General features: G+C 52.5%; 1 protein-coding gene across 1 annotated transcript in view; it reads right to left on the bottom strand.

Moving 5' to 3' along the window:
* The window catches only part of UROC1 (urocanate hydratase 1), a 40,535-nt gene extending 27,137 nt beyond the window's left edge, over nucleotides 1-13,398 (bottom strand). The window contains exons 1-6 of the mRNA XM_045494046.1: nucleotides 13,208-13,398; nucleotides 3,082-3,212; nucleotides 1,907-2,000; nucleotides 865-924; nucleotides 413-541; nucleotides 198-259 (exon numbers count right to left, since the gene is read on the bottom strand). Of these exons, the coding sequence (XP_045350002.1) occupies nucleotides 198-259; nucleotides 413-541; nucleotides 865-924; nucleotides 1,907-2,000; nucleotides 3,082-3,212; nucleotides 13,208-13,333 (602 nt within the window). The 5' untranslated portion in view covers nucleotides 13,334-13,398. The remainder of the gene's footprint in view (nucleotides 1-197; nucleotides 260-412; nucleotides 542-864; nucleotides 925-1,906; nucleotides 2,001-3,081; nucleotides 3,213-13,207) is intronic.
* Between the last annotated feature and the right edge of the window lie 7,109 nt (nucleotides 13,399-20,507).

Here is a 20,507-nt window from a genome sequence, read left to right as displayed (position 1 = left end):
GGGTTGCACAGGTGCACACATTTGTTACACTCATCAAATGGTGCACTGGGATATGCGCCTTTCATGTAAATTTCACTTCCGAAGAAAAAAGCCCTGTAAACAAATACTGAATTGCTGCCGGTTGTATCTGCTGCTTACTTTGAGGCTGTCAAAAACCAGGTTGGACAGATGGATGCATGGAGAGAAACAAGACTTACATTGTAACTCCCATAGCAAAGAGCTTCTCATACTCTGTCCGGGAGGAGTAGTTGGGAATGACCTGGAAAAGAGGAATGGGAGCCAAAGGCTGGGGACAGGGTGGGGGGGGGGGTGGGACAGAGCCCTCTGAAACAATGGGGAGGCAGGTGTTGGGGGCACCTGGCTCTCCTGCTGCCCCCAGGCAGGCACTGTGCCCGGCTGCCCCAGGACCCACCATCCCGTTGGTGATCACCAGCCTGGGGGCCCCGGGGCTGCTTGGGAAGAGGCCCAGAGGGTGTCCGCTATACATGACCAGGGTCTGCTCCTCTGTCATCTGTGACAGGTAGGACATCGTCAGCCAGAACTGCAGGAGAGAGCAAAGCATGGAAGGCTCTGTAAGTGGGGGGCCAACACTGAGCCCCAAGTCACCACCCAGGCCCAGAGAGCTCCCACAGCCCCAGCAGTCCTGCCAGTGCCCTGTCCCTTCAGGCCCTCATTACTCTCCAGCGGCTCCTGGTGCCTCGAATAATGCTACACATGCCCTGAGGGCCTTTAATACCCCCAGAATGCCCAGTGTCAGCATCTCAGGCATCAGGGAGGCAGAGACCTGAGTCCCGAGCCTTAGATTGTTAGATCCTACCAGGCCAGAAGATGTGGGGAGGGGAAAGGCCATACAGTCCAGCGTACCTGAGCCCAGTTGCTGAACACCTGCCCATTTCCTCCATAGGTCACGAGCTCCTGGGGAAACTGGAGAAGACATGGTGTCATCTGAGATGGGGGTCTGGGAAGGGAGGGCCCCCACCTCTGTGCTGTGCCCAATGGCTGATGGCCCTTGAAGAAGGAGTGTTAATGGCAGGGGAGAAGGCAGAAAGGGCGAGGCCCAGACACAGTGGCCTCTGCAGGAACACTGGCCCCCCCATGACCTTGTAAGAGCTCAGCGTGAGGTGAGAGTCAGAGCTGGATCTGGGATCGCTTTGGGAAGTTAGCCCAGGGTCAGTGTCAGGGGTCTGTCTGTGACCAGGTTCTGGGGTCAAGGCCAGGGCTGAGGAAGCTCTCACCTCTGGGTAGAATATTCAAATTCTAGGATCATATTGCCCTCAAGTATAATACTTAGAGATTCACCCCTGCAAAGGTTATCCTTTATCAGATATGGGTGTCTGATGTACAGACTGGCTCTCAAGGACCCCCATGACAGATGCATGTGGCCAGACTTGCATCATCCACGCAATAGTGTGGCTATTGAGCACTGGAACCATGGCTCATTTGACATGCCCTAAGTGTAAGATTCACCCCCAATTTCAAAGACTTAGTAGGGAAAAAAGTTGTAAAATGTCTCAATGATTTTTATGTTCCATGTTAAAATGATAACATTTCTGATACATTGGGATGGACAAAATACAGGAGTAAATCTGTTCATTATTATTTGTTTGCTTTTTCATGTGGCTTTTAGAAAGTTTTTTTTTTTTTTTTTAAGAAAGTTTAAAATGCCATGTGTGTCCATCATACCAACGTTGATATCTGGAGGTTCATGCTGTACTCTAGTTACAGACGATGTAGCCACCGGGGGGAGCCGGGAGAAGGGTCTATGGTCCCCTCTGCACTATCTTTACAACTTCCTACAAATCGATCGTTATTTCTAAATAAAAAGCTAAAAGCATTACATGTATGTCTTGAGTTACATTTCTATTGGGCAGTGCTGGCCCCTGCCTCAGTTTCCTCCGGCTGTTACCTGGGCTACGGCAGGGTCCAGGTTGTTCATGATCATGTGCATGACGGCTGCAGCGGCCCTCGTCCGGCAGGGGTACTGCTCGATTGGGTAGGCCCTGCAAGGGGAGTCCAGCCACCAGGTGTGACGAGGGGAGGGCACCAGGCTTCTGGCCTGCTGAAGCGTAGGCCCTCCCTGGCCATAGCACAGCATCCGGCCACAGAGGTGTGCACAGCAAGACCTGGTATCCTGCAGAAGCCTCCTGGGAGCTGCCAGCAGAAGGCGGTTCCAGACCACCTAGGCCGGCCCACTCTGGTTCTCACGTTGTGTTTTACACCCCTGCCCTTCCAAGGATGGCAAGTTAGGCCCCTACCGCACCCAGGCCACCCCTCCCTCCCCCTTGGCGGGCTCCAACTGGGAGAAGATGGACTTCAAAATAAAGCTGAAGTCTGCTTTCCAGAAGCATCTCCTCCGGGTGGAGTTTATTATCCATCCCTTCTTTCCTTCATGTCCCCAGTGCTCCTGGCATCAATTCTAGAGCAGATGCCAGGCCAACAGGCCCCAATAGGAATGAGGGGACGTGGTGCCTACTTGATGGGGAGAATGACATCCCCTGGGGGTGGTTCCAGACAGGTCTGGACCTCTGGCACATTCAGGAACAAAGGTGCTTGGAGCGTGAGCCCTGGCGGGGGCAGCAGCATCTGGGAACTGTGAGAAGGGCAGATCCTTCTGGCCCCCCTGCTCCCAAACTGCTGAATCCACAGTGTGGGGTGAGGCCCAGCCATCTACACTTTCACAAGGCCTCCAGTGCCATGCACAGTTCAGCCTGAACCTAAGCTATCTCCTTACTTCCTGGCGGGACAAGACATGAGGTTTAGAAAGGGATTTTGTACACAATTTGGCTCCAGAATTGCACAGGATTGACTACCCAGGATGGTAGGCCAAAGAGACCTCTCTGGAAAGGATTCCCTTATCGTCTGGCCAGGCTGGGGGGCCTGCAGCCAGCTCCAGGCTACAGACCCCCACAGGTGACAACACAGCCATCATGCCCTCTCCGTGTGAAGGGCATTGACTCAGCACGCCACAACTCAGCACGCCTCCTGGTGTGGACAGCCTGCACTTCCCCCTGCTGACCCCTGAATCGGCCCCTCCCTGGGAGCTTCTGGGCCCCCTTTGGAGCTGCACCTACCAGCGCTCACCTCATTTTAATGTCGGGGCAGAACCGGTACATGTAGATATGCCCGTACAGTCGCAGCTCCTGGGCAAACTCAGGGGCCAGCAGCTCCTGGACGTCCGGGGGGAAGTAGCGCAGGGCATTCCTCAGTGCGAGCTGGGGAGTGGGGGGAAGAGGGGTGAGGGGCAGCAGGGGGCCAGAGGATCTCCAGGCCAAGGATCACGAGGCTTCCATGATGGGCCATCCTCCTTCCCTACTCAGAAATCCATGGCCCCATCCAGAGACCACCTAGTTCTCACTCCAGGCCCATCTACAAGGTCGCCTCTTGCAAGAAGCCTTCCCAGATTGCTCTCCCCCTTCACATAGGCAAACGTCTAGGCCCTCCCTCATCTTACTTACTGGAAACCAGACTGCTTGATCCCAGTCAAGGACCAGAGGGTGGCCTTCCCTGAGGCTTGCAGCTACACTGGGAGATGCAGACTCAAGGGCAGGAAAGAGATGTCCCAGGAGCTCACAGGCACCTTGTGCAAATGCAGAGAAGCAACCCTCCACCAGCGCCCACCTTGGCAAGCTGCGTCAGACAGCGCACCCTGAACATTTTCCCCCAAATTCAGGCAGGCCTGGGGCAGGCCAGGAGAAAGAAGAAACCTTCATAGGGCTTCTCAGGCAGCCCAACTCCCAAGCCCCCCAACACTCCTCCACACATCCCTGATGTTCCTGGTCCTGCTGCAGGGCCTTGGCACTTACCTCTCTGCCACCCTGCCTTCTCTTGGAGGGTCTCTCTCTTTACTCAGGCCTCAATCCAAATGCCCCCCTCCACAGAGGCCTGCCTTGACCTCCCCCTCTTGACTCCTAGCCTCTCTCCCCACCTCTGTTTCCTTCCCAAGCTTTTCACTGATGGGTGTTCTACTGGTTGTTTGTTTCACTGCTTACAATCTGTCTTACCAAGCACAAGGAGGGCCAGAGTTATAGCAGACCCCTTCATAGCTCCCTTCCTTCCAACACCTGGACTGGAGCCCGGAGGCAGGCAAAGCTGGGGAGGCGACCAAGGGTATCTGGGTGGAGGTTGAGGCCATTTATGCAACCAGCTGACCCTGGGGAGCAAACTGTTTTGGGGGTGGGGAGCTGAGGAGCTGAGAGTGGTGAATTTATTCCCTCATTCATTCAGTGCATGCCTACTGAGGGGGAGAGGTGGTCTGATAACCTGAAGACAGGTGGGCTTTGGACACGGGGAGGCAGGAGGTGATGGGAGAAGGCCAGGGCCCAGGACTGGGGACACCAGCTTTGGGCAGGGGCAGAAGTGCCCCCAGGGAGATGGTGCTGGAAGTCCAGCCAGGAGCACAGGTTCCTGCCGGCCAAGGGCAGAGGGCTAGGAGGAGGGCAGCCTGTCCGAGGTACCCAGTGGTCTGACACTGTGTGGGCTAAGACACATCCCAGGACTGAGTGACAAGGATGTCACTGGGGCCTCAGCATCGGGGCAGGGTGGGAGGAGAGAAAGGAGAGGGGTAATCCGGGAAGGAGCAAATGGCAAGAGAGGCGATGAAGAAAACCCCAGCTCAGGGTGTTACAGAAACTTGGGAAGGTCTGCAGACCCATTCCTTCATTTAATTTTCATGTGGAACAAAAGCCCATCATCCCTTCTCCCTTAGAAAAAAGCTGATGAGAAATATGAGTTTCTCCCTCAAGAACAGTGGCCAGGAATACACTGCAGCAGGAGGGTGTGGAAGTCCAGCTGACGCGGGGGTCGCCCACAGGGTCTGGTGTGGCCTCTGCTCTGCGTTCCTCACCAGTTCCCAGGTGCCACGCTGCTGGCCCGGGGACCCCACTTTGGGAGCCGCTACAGGACAGCCAGGAGGATAAATGATCCACAGCAACATGTAGCAGCCGGGTTGGCTCTCCCAAGCCGCTGTTGAGTGAAAGAAGCCCACACCTAAGGGACATACTGCCAGCTCTGTTGAGAGGCTGTTCAGGGGCAGGTGTGGCCGAGCCACGTGTTAGAGGTCAGGCCAGCAGTTCTCCTTCAAGGCTGGGGTCTGTTCCCCGCTCCCCGCACCTGTGACAGACACATCTGTGCACGCGTGGTTTCCGTGGCTTTCTGTGCATGTTGTACCTCAACACAAAGACCGTTGTTGTTTTCTAGCTGGTGTATAGCTTCTAACAAGAGCTTGCAAGTGAAACTGAACATTTAAAGAAAAGTTTTGAAAGCAATATATCACACACATACAATCTACACAATATATATTACACGCACACACACACAATCTACACAAGACTTGACCTTACTACCCAACTCCTAATATATTCTATCCTATTCTAGCTTGTTTTATTTTGCTTTCTGATGAATGCTACTTGCAACCCCCTAACCAGATTTCACAACCCGCTAAGAGGTGGCAAGCAGTGGTCGGAAAAAAAACTGTCTTCGCTGTTTCCCCAGCAGGGCTGGCTTCACTACTGGGCCTAAACCTGGTGTTCTTACTAAGGACCTGGATTCGACCTTGTCAAATGCTTTTGCAACCTTGTTCAGCTAATCACATAACTCAAAACATACAACAGAGGTTCCTGTCAAAATCAATGGTTCTTAAATTGTGTCAGTTGATAGAAATGACTAGGCCATTTTGCTTGCTTTTCTTGCTTGCTTTTCTTCCTTCCTTCCTTCCTTCCTTCCTTCCTTCCTTCCTTCCTTTTTCTTTCTTCCTTTCTCTCTTTTTTTTGAAGTTTTTATTTACTTAAGTAATCTCTCTACCCAACATGGGGCTCCAACTCACCACCTGGAGATCAAGAGTCACACATTCCTCTGACTGAGCCAGCCAGGTGCCCTTTGGCCATTTTTCAAAATGTCTTTAAAGGCTGTAAGAAATTCAGTCTGTTCTGAAGGAAGAATGCATGTGTGCCATAAACATAACGGGGATTCTGGCAAGGTCCATAGCCTAAATGCAGCACAGAAGCTCTGTGTGCTGTATTTCCCCTTGTATAAGATTTCCATTTTGTGACCATTGAATTTTTCTTTATCCCTGAAATTCACTAATTTAGTCTAGACCTGTCTTTTTTTTCTTTATTATTTTTTCATTTTTTCATTTTTTTTATTTAATTTTTTTAAAATTTTTATTTACTCTATCCCAGAGTGCAAGTGGGAGACAGGGGCAGAGGGGGGAAAGGGAGGGAATCTTTTTTTTTTAATGATTATTTATTTTGAGAAAGAGTACATGTGCATGAGAGCAGGAGAGGAGCAGAGGGGGCGGAGAGAGAGAATCTCAAGCAGGCTCCATGCTGTCAGCACAGAGCCCCACACAGGGCTTGATCCCATGAGCCCTGAGACCATAACCGGAGCTAAAATCAAGAGTTAGACACTTAACCAACTGAGCCACCCAGGCACCCCAGTCTAGACATGTCTTAATGTCAACTATTCTATATCAAGTTTTCTTTTTTTTTTCTGGGATAAACGATATCCTTTTATCTACAATTTCACGTTTTTACTTAGTTTAGGAACATTGTCTTCTATTATATTTTCGCTCAATAACTTTATCCCCTGTGTCTAGAGTTACCTAACAGCCAGGCAGTAAATGCTTCTTCAGTGAAAAAATCTACAAAGTAGCAGCTCTGTTTGCTGACCTGGGTCACTCTTCTGAGTCTCTGGTTGGGAGTTCTCAGAAACTTCATGTCTGCCCAAGGTCCGCCAGAGGTCTGATGCAGGCCTATGGGGGGCCCGGGGGCCCCCACGGAACCTCGGAACCTCAGCAGAGGAGGCTCAGCGAGGAAAGGGTGGGTGCGGTGACAAGGTTGGGAGCCCCCATGATAAGCATGGGGACAGCAGCCAGAGTTGAGTCTACCCTTGGCCCTGCCTCCCACTACCCGTGTGAACTTGGGCCGGTCACCCCTGCCTCAGTTTCCTCATCTCTTGGCATGGCCTACTCAGCTGGGTAGTTGGAAGGATTCGATGAGCAAATGTACATTGTGTAGCATACAGCGCCTCTACTCACCCACTCTTTTGAAGATCCCTAAACCGGAACCTAAGGAGTATTTCTTGCTTCCTCCCCTGCCCTGGCTTTGTAGCTTCCTTGTTTGCAGGGCTTCAGTTTATTGTAAGATGCCACAGCACCCACAGGGAGCACGAGTAGGCACCCTACTTGGCAACTCACACCCTGGGTGGTCAGCTGGCATGCTAATCACAGGATGTTCCCACAAACACTTCACCTCTCCATATCTCAATCTACACCAGAGGGTCTGCTATTCCATATTTCAATCTACACCAGAGGGACTGCTATGCAGCATATAAAATGTCAGACATGGATTTTCACTGGCCAAATTATGGCCCATTAATCATATAATGCATGTTCCAAATGGACTCTTATTGGTGAAATCAGATGTATTCAAGACACATAAATTGGAAAGAATATTCCAGACCACCCCCGTTGCCTTAATAGGCCTAAAAATCTAACAAGCTCAGTTAGGGCCAAAGGATTGATTCATAAAATGTTCCAGGGTCAGTCAGCAGGTTGGAGAAGTCTGGGTGCTTGACAGTGTGGTGGGCAGAATAACGACCCCCAAACACATCTGCATCCTATTCCCCAGAACCTGTGAATTTGTTTAATGACAAGGCAAGAGAGACTGCAGATGTGATTAAGGTAAGGGTCTGGTGTGGAAGATTATCCTGCATCATCCAGGTCAGCCCTATGTATCCGCCAGAGTCCTCGTAAAAGGGAGGCAGGAGGGTCTGAGTCAGAGAGAGAGAGAGAGAGAGAGAGAGAGAGAGAGAGAGAGACCTGAATTTGCTATGCATCTGGCTTTGAAGACAGAGGACGAGGCCACAAACCAAAAACTGCAGGCAGCCTCTAGAAGCTAGAAAAGGCAAGGAAAGAGATCCACACCTCCTCAACCCCCAGAGCCTCCAGAGAGAATGCAGCCTCACTGCATATATTTTTTAACTTGACCCTTGTACAATGCATTTATTGCTGCTGAAAATATATTACACGTACGCATAAACTAGGCTGATCTGATATGTAATATTTGCGTCCAAAGAAATGAGAATCACGAGACTCAGTAAGACAGCAACCGAGCAAGCATGATTTCCATATCCTTGCATTTGCGCTAATGTTTTTTGCTCGTTGCCCAAGGAAACCCATTTCAGCTTTCTGACACCCACCGTTGTAAGACAATAAATTTGTGCTGTTTTAAAGCCACTCCGTGTGTGGAGATTTATTACAGCAGCCCTGGGGAAATAATGGACAGGGACAGGATCCTGTCTTGGGGACAGTGTTACTTCTGCCCTGAGCAAACCTTTTCTGCGTTGGTGGCTGATCAGCTAAAAGGATGCCAGCCTGCGACTTTGTTTATAGCTCACGGAATGGGGGTGTGTGTGTGTGTGTGTGTGTGTGAGAGAGAGAGAGAGAGAGAGAGAGAGAGAGAGAGTTTGGCTCAGGCCTTACTTCCATTCTAACCTGGCAGTGTGCTGGTGGGGCAAAACCCACCTACCTGAAAGTCGTTGGCTGTCACTACGTCTACCAAAAATGATGGCCATGACTGATTTGGTGCAGCCTTGTTTGAATCACCCCTGTCCTTGCACTCACTCTTGCTCAGGCTTCATTAGGTCTGCTCTGGCCTGAACTGGAGCCAACCAGACCAACTAAGAGGGTCCAACCTGAGGTTCAGACTGTTCCTAGCTGGGGGTGGGGTGGCCTCTGCATAGGGTGCTGCTACGGTGACCCAGCTCTTCCTATCTCAGTCTACACCAGAAGGTTGGCTACATCACACGTGCACGCTTCACCTCTCTGACCTTCGGTCTCTTCTTCTGTAAAAAGAGCACACTGATAGCACAGGGCTGTCTTGGGGACTCACTGAATCAACACGCTCGGCACCAGGTCTGGCACACAGAGGTGCCGTGTGAGTGACAACTGTCAAAACGATCATGTCCCACACTCATGGCCCTCCATGCTGCCAGCTCTTTCTTCTACTTGGGTCTCTGCCCACCTTGCCCTTCTAGATAATCTGTCGAAAGCTTTTATACTCTCTTTATAACTATATATATGTATATATAGTTAATGAGCAGGTTTATGCTCCTACTCAGACACCCTCAGGGTCTCCCCATGACTCAATCAATAAAGTCAACACTGTTTTTGGCTTTCAGGGTCCTCTATAACTTGGCTGGGCCTGACTCTCCAAGCTCCACAGCCAGCTTGAGCCTACACAGGGCCTCCTCCACCCCTGGTATACTTTGGCCAGGCCCATCTCTGCATTGTCACTCACTGCCTCCCCTTGTCTACAAATGGCCTTCCTTCTTGGACTGAGTCCAAGAACCTTGCCTATGTTGCCAAGACTGCCTCCTCCAAGAAGCCCTCCTAGGTTTCTCCTGCCTACTGAACTCTTGTAGGATTTGGTGGGGGCACTTAACAACATACCAGTTCATTCAGCAACCCAGTACCGGTGTCACTAAAGATCCAGAAATGAACCCAACAGAGCCCCACTCTTAAGGAGTTCAAGATAGTGTGTTATTAGTGATGGGGACACAGACACACTGGGGTGGTCTCCAGGTCTGGTATCTAATGTCCGGAACAGTCCTTGTGGGTGGGGCAGGGTTTGGGGAACAGGTCACTGAGAGTAACTGCATATGGGGTCAGGGGGTAGCTGAAGACATTTCGGGTACAGCAACCGCTCCTGTTAGATGATGAAAATTCCATGGGGCGCCTGGGTGGCGCAGTCGGTTAAACGTCCGACTTCAGCCAGGTCACGATCTCGCGGTCCGTGAGTTCGAGCCCCGCGTCGGGCTCTGGGTTGATGGCTCAGAGCCTGGAGCCTGTTTCCGATTCTGTGTCTCCCTCTCTCTCTGCCCCTCCCCCGTTCATGCTCTGTCTCTCTCTGTCCCCAAAAAAATAAACGTTGAAAAAAAAAAGAAAATTCCTGCACTGTAGAAGTCGTCTTGTGTTTGTGCTGAAAATGCATTGCCTAAAATGTGACAGCCAGACTGCCTAGGTTTAAACAGAGAAATCTACTGAAAGAAGAGCAGAGAGTGAAGCACACCAAATAATGGAATACTACCCACCAGTTAAAAGGACGGGTAACTCTAAACTCGCCAGGAATGAACGTCCAAAAAAACCGATGTGTATAGATTGCAACCACTTACATGCTTAAGAAGGACACACACGCATATCGTACGTACATAAAACACATGTGGAGGGATATGCAAAAAAAAAAAAAATGGCCGGGGCACCTGGGTGGCTCAGTCGGTTAAGTGTCCGACTTCAGCTCAGGTCATGATCTTACCCTTCGTGAGTTTGAGCCCCGCGTCAGGCTCTGTGCTGACAGCTTGGAGCCCAGAGCCTGCTTCGGATTCTGTCTCTCTCTCTCTCTCTCTCTCTCTCTGCCCCTCCCCCACTCACGCTCTGTCTCTCAAAAATAAACATAATTTTTTGTCAATGGCCTATCAGGAGAAGTAGGGAACTTACACTTTTATAAGACTTGAGCTCCTCATCTTATACAATTACCTGGAAAGTTTATGTCAAAAATCAAAGAGACACATTTAAATCTAAACAAAAAGAATAGAAAGCAAGCTGAAGGAAAAGCAGAAAGCGAGCTGCTGGCGGATTTGGAGGTTGCTGGGTTCGGACTGCCTGGGAGAAACCGCTTGTGTTTCTCCTCTGAGGTGAGTGTTCGCACACAGGACGCTTCTGTGACTGGTTTGGGGAGTTCCCCTCCCCCGACCAATTCTCCACACCAGCTGGGTGGCCCAAGCGTCATTCTGTTCTGACATCATCTGCCTGAGTCAGCTGAGACCCTGAAGGTTAAGGGCTCAGTCCCACAAGACTGCCCCTCCCACCTCAGATGCCATCACACACCCCCAGGTTTTCACCTGTACTGGGGACCAACCCGCTAAGTACCGGGGTTCCCACCACTTCCCTCCTTGGGTTCAGTAATTTGCTGAGCAGCTCGCAGAACTCAGAGAAACGTGTCTACTGGTTTTTATACAATAAAGCATATGATCAAGGGTCCGGATGAACAACCAGATGAAGGTACACAAGGCAAGATGTGGGGTGGGCCCAGCACCTCAATGTGTCCCGCAACCCAGCTCTCGGAACCCTGCAGTTATGGGATTTTTATAGAGGTTTCAGCACGTAAGCATGATGGATGATTAACTCAATTTCCAGCTGTTCTCCCCTCTCTAGGGAATGGGGGGGGGGGGCGAAAGTTCCAAGCTTCTTATCTTGGAACAGTCTTTCTGGTGACCAGCCCCTATCTAGAGTGGCTTCCTTAGAACAAAAGAATTTCCCTATCACCCAGGAAATTCCAAGGAATTTAAGAGCTCTTTGTCAGGAGCTGGGGTCGAAGGAAGGGAGGGTCAGGGCAGAGGTCAACATCCGTCCTTCTTACTATCTCACCAACCTAAGGCTGGCTGACCCTGGCACCCTGAGGGAAGATGTAGCGGCTTTCAACAGCCCCAACTCCCAGACCTGCAAGCAAACGGCGACCTACACAGGGCAAGGCTGAGGTGGCCCAGCTCCTCAGCTCCCGAGTGCCCCCCTCCTAGCACAGGACACCATCACGCAGCTATAAAGGTGTCACCCGAGATGGGCAGGTGACAGGGCCCTCCATGCCCTGACGGTCAAAGATTGAGCCCTTGGCGCCCAGCAGGGAGGTGACCCAAGGGGAGGAAGCTTGAATGACTATTTTGACGAAGTTAAGCTGGGCCAGATAAGCACCATGGAAGAGGAGGCGGAGCCAGGCCCCCAGGGCCCAGGCCCCCCACTGCCCCTGCACCGGAGCTGTCCAGTCCCACCCCAGCGCCCCCCAGCGCCCTCCAGCGGCCTGGGCCCACACTTCCCCTGTGCCTGCACTGTCCAGTGGTGCCCCAGCTCCGCCCAGCGCCCCCCAGTGCCCCCCTCGCAACACCCCTTACCCCCAGCACCCTTCCCCCACCCTTCTCCTGCCCTAGCTCTGCCGGGTCCGCCCCAGCGCCCCCCAGCGCCCCATCCGCGCTTTGTGAGCTGCCTCCGCAGAAAGTTTAGGGGGCAGCCACTGAAGGGCGGCAGTCTTCACTTAGGGTGGGGTTGTGTGATTCCTTTTTTAATGTTGGTGCCTATTTGTATTTTTTTTACTTTCCCCTGCACTGCTCCTGAATTTCTCAAGTAATTCTGAGTAAAGAAAAAGGAGGATACTTTATATCATTGTGCCACCTTCTTTATTTCCTCTGGTCTCCTCCACTGCTCTGTGGTGTCATTTTCATCCCCAGTTTACGAGGGAGACAAGTGCGCTCCTGGACGGTCGGAGCTGCCCGGGGTGCAGGCTCGAGCGCCCCCAGTCCTGGGCTGGCTCCAGGCTCTCCAGGCTGTGGGTGATGGTCAGGGACACCTTGGCAATGCTTTCAGCAGCACCATCCCGCCCCCGCTAGGGTTCTAGCCTTGCTGGCTGCACACTCACTACAAGACTGGGGGGAGGGACAAAGAAGCGAAAACAAGAGCTGACCTGCTACGTTGTAGAACTTCAAAGTCATGTGCGTGTCGGGGGTGGAAGGGTACACTTTGGGGGCGCTTGGACGGCCCAGTTGGTTGAGCAACCAACCTCTGCTTAGGTCATGATCTCACAGTTTGATGAGTTCAAGCCCGGCGTCCGGCTCTGTGCTGACAGCTCCGAGCCTGGAGCCTGCTTGGGATTCTGTGTCTTCCTCTCTCTCTGCTCCCCTCTCCACTCACCCTCTGTCTCTCACTCTCTCAAAAATACATTAAGAACATTTTAAGAAGTAAAAAAGAAAGAAGGCTACACTTTGTTTACACCAGCCTCACTCCTCTGACTGGAAGCAGCCACAACTCCACTGCCTCCTGGCTGGGGGACCTTGAGCCTCAGGATCCCCATCTGCAAATGGGTACCCTAATCTTGCACCCAAGGATGAACGTTGGGGAGAGAATGAACTACAGTAGGTGTGAAGAGTGCAGAGCAAACACATTGGACCCCCCCTGTCCCACCGACACCCCCTCTGGGTGCTCTTAGACACCCCCTCTGGGCTCTCCTGGACACCCGCTCGGGGAGGCTTGGCGGTGAGGGGTGGGAGGCTGAGTTGAGAAGCTGCAGCTCCTGTGGAGAAACAGGAACAGAAAATGCCCACCCGGACCACCTCAAGGACACCCAGAGGGCAAAGGGCCCAGCAGGAATGGCACCCAACTTCTTACCTGCTCCTCCGCAGGGCTAAGGCCGGGGGTCCTGACGGGTGCGTGGGGCACCCCAGCCCAGCGTCCCCGGTTTTCCGGGAGGGGCCGCAGTGGCAGGCCAGAGCATAGCACCTGGAGGCTGGACATGTTTGGCTGAGACTGAGACGGAGGCCAGCTCTGTGGGGAGGCCAGGGAGAGACTGGGCAGTCATGGCCCAACTGGGCGGGGACCTCCTGCTCCAGGCCACCTCCTCCAGCCCCTCATTGGGCCCAGGGCCTGCAGAGGGAGCCACGTGTGGGTCATTGGGTCATTGGCCCCTCGCCTGGCTGCCTGCAGTGTTGACCTGAGGTGGGGCTGGTGTTCTGGGTAGAGGCAGGCTTCACGCAGGGGAGATTGCTACGTATTGGTTTGTTTGTCCTGTTAGCGAAGTGTTGGCCTTGAGGGGTTATGTTTCTGAGGACGCGGCTTTGGAGGGCTGCTGGGGCTCTAATGCGGGGGTTCGCTTCGGCAGCCTTACACCAGGCAGGCGATGCTGGGATTTGTGTCTTGGTGATGGGGAGCATGTGATAGTGAGGCTGGCACAGAACGCGGGGTCTGTGCAGAAAGCAGGCAGTGCGCCTTGTACCCCTCCTCCCTGCCACTTGTGCAGGGGGCACGGCAGAAGCCCACCCAGCAGCTGTACCCTCCTCAACTCTCACATGCTGCTTCATCCCCTTCCCAGAGCTCTCTGTAAAGGGCCCACATGGAGATGCCTCTCATCCTCGATTCCATTAACAACTTAGCAAGGAAGTGCTCCTTATTAGCCTTATGCTACAGATGGGGAAACTGAGGCCCAGGTGGCACTCACACAGCCAGGAGGCGACGGTAATAGAATCCTTGTGGTCCTAGGAAAGCAACCCATCTGGGCGTGAACCCAGCTCAGCTCCTGACCAGCCCTGTGGCCTTGGGCCCTATCCCAATCTACACAAGTGGGTGGTAATTAATCACTGGGCTGTAGGAGGCACGAATGGGTTGTGCAAGCACCCAGTGCAGTACCTGCGCGGGGCAAGGTGAAAGGAACAACAAACATCTTCCTAGTGCTCACGCTTCTGGACACATCACATGACCCAGTTCCCTTTGTCCCCTCATCGGTCCTGTGGAGTTCACTGTCCCATTTTACGGGTGTGAAAACTGAGGTCAAGAGAGGTGGTGGGAACTGGGTTAGTCACACGGTGAGTCACCGGAGATGCTAGGATCTGAGCCCTCAGGACCCAGAGCTCTGGCTCTAGCCTCCCTCCCAGTCACTCTTGCAGGCCCCCTGCCACAGTGACGGTGCTGTTCCTGGGGTCCACGTCATCTCGCTCCTCCGAAAGAAGAGCGAGAAGAAACTCGCTCAGCTTTGCTTTTTGTCATTTATCCATTCACTTGATCTTTCAAACATGATTGAGCACCTTCCTAGTCAGGCACTATTCTAGGCCCCGGGAACGAACATCCTCGCTACAGACACTGCCCCCTACCCAGCTGTGCCTGCAGTGTGTCTAGGCATGTCTGGCCTTGACTGCCAATGGCCGGCACCTGCATCTCTCTGTTCCAGGGCTGCTGCTGGTGAACCAGCACCTGCTCTCCCCCCTCAGAGGCAGGCTGGGAGGGCTGGGGAGCTGACGGCCCTGTCACCACCTGTCCCAGGAGCAGCCCTCAGCCAGCAACAGATGGAGGGAGGATGGTGGATAAATGCCCCAGGTCCCTTGCACCTCAGCAGGGTGGAGGAGGGAGGCAGGTGGTAACTCAGGGGAGTGCTCTATACGATCTGCAGAGTGCCCAGCAGGACTGTGCTGAGTTGCCCCCATGGGGTATGGTGCCCCGGCTGGTTGCTTTCCTTGCCCGTCCCCCTCCCCGCGCCCCTCCCTGCCCCCTGGACAAGACAGTACCTCAACAAAGTAGCTGTGCACAAGCCTCCTCTTAGGTTTTGTTTCCCGGGGAGACCTCATCTTCTGGTGGGTCAAGATAAGCCAGAACTCAGTTTTTGTAGAATCTTCTGATTTTTAAATGTTTACAATCAATTAAGAAATGGTTTTAGGGGCTCCTGGGCATCTCGGTCAGTTAAGCGTCCAACTTCAGCTCAGGTCATGATCTCGAGGTTCGTGAGTTTGAGCACCGTGTTGGGCTCTGTGCTGACAGCTCGGAACCTGGAGTCTCCTTCAGATTCTGTGTCTCCCTCTCTCTTTCTGCCTTTCCCCTGCTAGCACTCTAGCTCTCTCTCTCTCTCTCTCAAAAATAAATAAACATTAAAAAAAATTTTAATGGTTTTAAACATTGTACTGGACAAGATGGATGCATTGTATCAATGTCAATATCCTGGTTGTGATATTGCAGTGTTGCAAGATGTTACCAGTGGGAGAACCTGGCACATGGGATCTATTGTTTCTTACAGTAGAGAAACCTACAAGAATCCCCAAATACAGAGCTTAATTTTTAAAAAAAAATCATGCAAGCTGGTTAAAAGAATGAGGATCTCAACAGATGTTACACATGGCCAACTGGTAGGTTCGAACCCTGGCTACGCTACTCACTCACTAGCTGTGCGTCCTTGGATAAGTTACTTAGGCTTTCTGTGCTGCAGTTTCCTCATTTGTAAAATGAAAGCACTAATAGTACCTACCTCATGGGATGTGTCTGAGGATGATTAGATGAGAACATACGTGAAGGTTTTAGTGCTTTTTACAGAATAAGCATGGATAAGATATTGTTATTTTTCTAATTGTTGCCTGTATCTTTTGATACAAGGAACGGGGCAACGTACGTAGTACAGAAAGTATATACTACTTTGTAGTACAAAGAGTATATGCGCACATGTGCACGAACTGTCTCTGAAAGAAATACAAAGAACTGCGGAGGGAAGGAGACTTTTCACTATAAAACTCTTCCGCACTTTCAAATTGTCAGTGTACCAAATGCCACTGAATTGTACACTTTAAAATGATTAATTTTAGAGGCGCCTGGGTGGCACAGTTGGTTGAGTGTCCAACTCTTGATCTTGGCCCAGGTCATGATCTCACAGTCTGTGAATTAGAGCCCCGCATCGGGCTCTGCGCAAATGGCTTGGAGCCTGCTTGGGATTCTGTCTCTCCTTCTCCCTGCCCGTCCCCCACTTGTGTGCACTCTCTCTCTCTCTAAATGAATAGACTGAAACACTTTTATAAATGATTAATTTTATGTTACATAAATTTCAGCTCAGTTAAAACAAAACTCTGGTGTTTTTGTTTTTTGTTCGGGGGGGGGATGGGGCAGAGGGAGAGGAGAGAGAGAATCTTAAGCAGGTTCCATGCCCAGCTCGGAGTCTGATGTGGGACTTGATCTCATGACCTGAGCCAATATCAAGAGTTAGATGTTTAAGTGACTGAGCCACCCAGGTACCCCACTCTGGTGTCTTTGAATTTTGTTCCGTGGACAAACCAAAAAAAAAAAATAATAAAAAAATTAAACTAATAAGGAGTAAAGAAAGGCAGGCAGGCGCTGTAAGCCAAACCCAGTTTTGCTCAGTATTTGCCGGTCCCTGGCCCTCAGCCCTTGGGCTCATGGTGCTTGATGTGGTGGTCTCTCTCTAGCCATCAAGTGCCTGCCTCCATTTCCCCTCCACTTGCCCCCACTGGCTGCTTCTGTCCTAGCCAGCCTCTCCTCCCAGCAACTCTTGGCGACCAGCACCACACAGCTCAGCCCTGCCTGCCTGGCACGCCCAATCCAGGCCACACTGGGCCTCAATCTCTGCCGTATCACCAGCATATCCAGCTGGCCTTCCCGAGCCAGGCAGGACTTCTGTCTCTTGGACCACAAGCCTGGTCCCAGCTTCCCCTCCTTCTCCATCCATTCTGCCACCCTGGACATCTTCTGCTGAACCATCCTGACCCCTGAGCCCTCCACCATGAAAATATATCTGGATCCTGAGACTACCCTAGCCTGGGTCATGCCCACCCTCTCCCCCCAAGATAGCACCAGCCTCTCTCCTGGTCCCCCACCTCCTCCCAGCCACCTGCAGTCGGCTAGCAACACGGCTGCAGACTATGCCTAGAATAACCCAAATGTGGGCCAGTTTGTTCTGGCATGTGGATCCTCTGTCTGCCTCTGATTTCTCCATCCACTCTTGTCTACCCCAGAGCCTCCTGGCTGCTCCTTGCTCACACATGCCCACGGTGGTTTAAAAAAAACTTTTTTTTAATGTTTATTTATTATTAAGAGACAGAGCAAGACAGAGCAGGAGCATGGGAGGGGCAGAGAGAGGAAGAGACATAGAATCTGAAGGAGGCTTCAGGCTCCGAGATGTCAGCACAGAGCCTGACGTGGGGCTTGAACCCACCAGCTGCGAGACCATGACCTGAGCCGAAGTCGGACGCTCAACCGACTGAGCCATCCAGGCGCCCCATGGTGGTTTTAAAACATGCCAGCAAATCCTTGCTTGGGTGCTTCTTCCAGTGATGCCGGGGTGTAGCCCTGCTCTTGAGTCTGGGCCAAACTTAGTGCTTATGGGGTAACTAATAGAAGGTAGGCTGAGACTCTGTGGAGCAGCCCAAGTACCCGGGACCCCAGGCTGGGGCGTGCCATGTGGAGGTGCTGAGGTCAACCAATCAGCTGAGCTCTGGTGCATGAGGGAGCCATCGGGGATGGCCGACCCCAGCCAGCCTCCATCTGATGCAGTAGCATGAGACGAATTACCCAACTGAGCCCCTTCCCCAAATTTTGACCCACAAAACTGTGAGCAAAAATTTAAATGATTGTTTTAAGCTGCTAAATTTTGGTGCAATTTGTTAGTTAATAGCTACCTAGGAACATTACATCGGGGCCTCAGCAAAGTCTGGTCCTCTGCCCGGGAATCTCCTCCAGGCTCCTCACCTGACTCGCATCTCTGCTGAAGTGTCACACCCTCCCTGAGGCCTGTCCCTACCATCCTCGTTATGTGCAATATGCATACTTCCCATCCTTTATCCTGGTGTATTTTCTTTTCTTTTTAAATTTTTTTAATCTTTATTTATTTTTGAGAGAGAGCGTGTGAGCAGGGGAGGAGCAGAGAGAGAGGGAGACACAGAATCCGAAGCAGGCTCCAGGCCCTGAGCTGTCAGCACAGAGCCTGACGTGGGGCTCAAACCCATGGACTGTGAGATCATGACCTGAGCCGAAATCAGACGCCCAACCGATTGAGCCACCCAGGCACCCCATATCCTGGTGTATTTTCTCTGTTGTACCATTTGCCACCTGACGTGATCTTATATATTTATTCCTGCTTTCTATGATGTAAATTCTATGAGGGCAAAGAGCCTATCTGCCATGTTCTCTCCACTGGAGCCCGCGCACAGTGGGCAATTCAGTATCTGTTGAATGAATGAATGAATGTGAGCCCCTTTGAGAAAACAGAGGCTGCAGAAGCCGTCTTCTTGGGGAAGATACTGAAGCCCCAGGCCTCTGGCAGGGCATACTCAACCCTCCATCCCAAGACCCAACACTGAGATCCCACCATGGGCCTCGAGGAATCCGGTCTCCAAGAATTTTCTAACAGGGATGGGCTGAGATGTTGTTCTCAACTTTGGCCACCAGGTGGCAACACAGGAGACGGAGACTCTTGCCCTAAGGGCGCAGAGGCTGGGGCCTGGGGGAGGGTCAGGAATGCATGTGTAGGTGAGATTTGGGACCCCCTGGCTTGTGGATGGCTGTTAATCCCTGGGTCCTGGACCCAGAGCAGCAGCAGCCCTGCCTGAGGGCCAGATTGGGGCTGAGCTGGATGCTTCTCAAGGCTCTCGGTCCACGTCACCTGGTAAGCCATAATAAGGAGTTTCTGGTTTTATCTGTGAGCTGGGTTTCCCACTTCTCTGCCATTTGAGACCTATCATCACCATTTGGAGCCATATCTTCAAGCAAGCAGAACTATTATTTGCTTAATATTTTTCCTTAAATAGACCTTTGAAACTTGGATAAATGTAATAAGAGGGAATTTTTATATTACCACTGGTACAGAAACCAGTCACTTGCCAGAAACAGGCAGGAACTGTAAAAATAATCACTAACATCTAGGACTTAGCACTCCCTGATCCATTGCACAGGGAACTGGGGCACAGAGAGAGGTCAGGAAAATTTCCTGATCTCACACAGGGGCAAGTGGAACCTGCTGGGTTTGGAATCAGCTTTTTCAAGAGCAGCTATAAAACTGTGGTTGAGGGGCGGCTGGGTGGCTCAGTCGGTTAAGCGGCCGACTTCGGCTCAGGTCATGATTTCTCCCTCCGTGAGTTCGAGCCCCGTGTTGGGCTCTGTGCTGACAGCCTGGAGCCTGTTTCAGATTTTGTGTCTCCCTCTCTCTGACCCTCCCCTGGTCATGCTCTGTCTCTCTCTGTCTCAAAAATAAATAAACGTTAAAAAAAAAAAATTAAAACTGTGGTTGACCGCAGCACCCTTTCCCACACACTCACACCACCAAGTGTCCTCTCAGGTGCACACCCGCACACAGCATCAGCTGCTCCCTGGGTTCCCTTCTAGCCTGACTTGTGGGCAGCAGGGAGCGGGGGTCAGGCCTGATCTCCCCTTCCCCTATCCTCCCCCCCCCCCTCGGCCAGGACTAGCTGGATGTTTATCTTCTATCTTTCGATGGCCTGACTTTACTTTCCTCCCCTCACACACAGGAGGCCTCAGCAAGTTGAGCGCTCACCTGGAGTGTGGATCAGTGGCCGGTGACCAGGTGAGGCAAAGAGCCCCGCTGGCCAGCAGGCCATGAACTGAGAACCCCCACCTCTCCTCCCAGAGTCTGGCCAGGAACGACCTACAATGAGGCAGAGTTCGGGCAGGACCTGGAGACACCTGTGGAAACAAGGCTACAGGGTGACCTTGGGGGGATTAGGGGGCAGTCTTAGGCTTGGCTCTCGGGGATGGAAGATCCTGGGGTAGTCGTCTGTAGAGGTCTGCTTCCCCATACCAGGTCCCCTCCCTCATGTAAGGCAGCAAAAACCCCTCAAGAGGGCACAGTGCTCCCCCGACCCGCCGACACGCCACTTTGCTGACGCTTCTTGGCCTTGGGTGGAGGATGGTACCCCGGGGCCAACCGAAGGCTCCGCCCCACCGGCGACCCGGCTCTTTCCACCCAGGCTCCGTCCTTCCAGCCCCGGACTGCTGCTGGGCTAGATCGGGTGCGGGGCGTGGAGGCTGGACGAGGCCCGCTGCCCGCCGTCGCCCACCTCCCCAGTCCCCAGCAGTCTGCCACCGCACCACCCTACCCCCCACCCCCGCGAGCAGAGCGCTCGCACCCCCGCGCCGTGCCTTGGTACGCGCCGCCGGGCGGGGCGGGGCGGGTCCCGGGGCGGGTCCCGGG

Source organism: Leopardus geoffroyi, chromosome A2, assembly GCF_018350155.1.
Source record: "Leopardus geoffroyi isolate Oge1 chromosome A2, O.geoffroyi_Oge1_pat1.0, whole genome shotgun sequence".
Classification (NCBI taxonomy): Eukaryota; Metazoa; Chordata; class Mammalia; order Carnivora; family Felidae; genus Leopardus; species Leopardus geoffroyi.
Note: the sequence above shows the minus strand (reverse complement) of the source record. Positions and strands in the feature narration are given on the sequence as shown.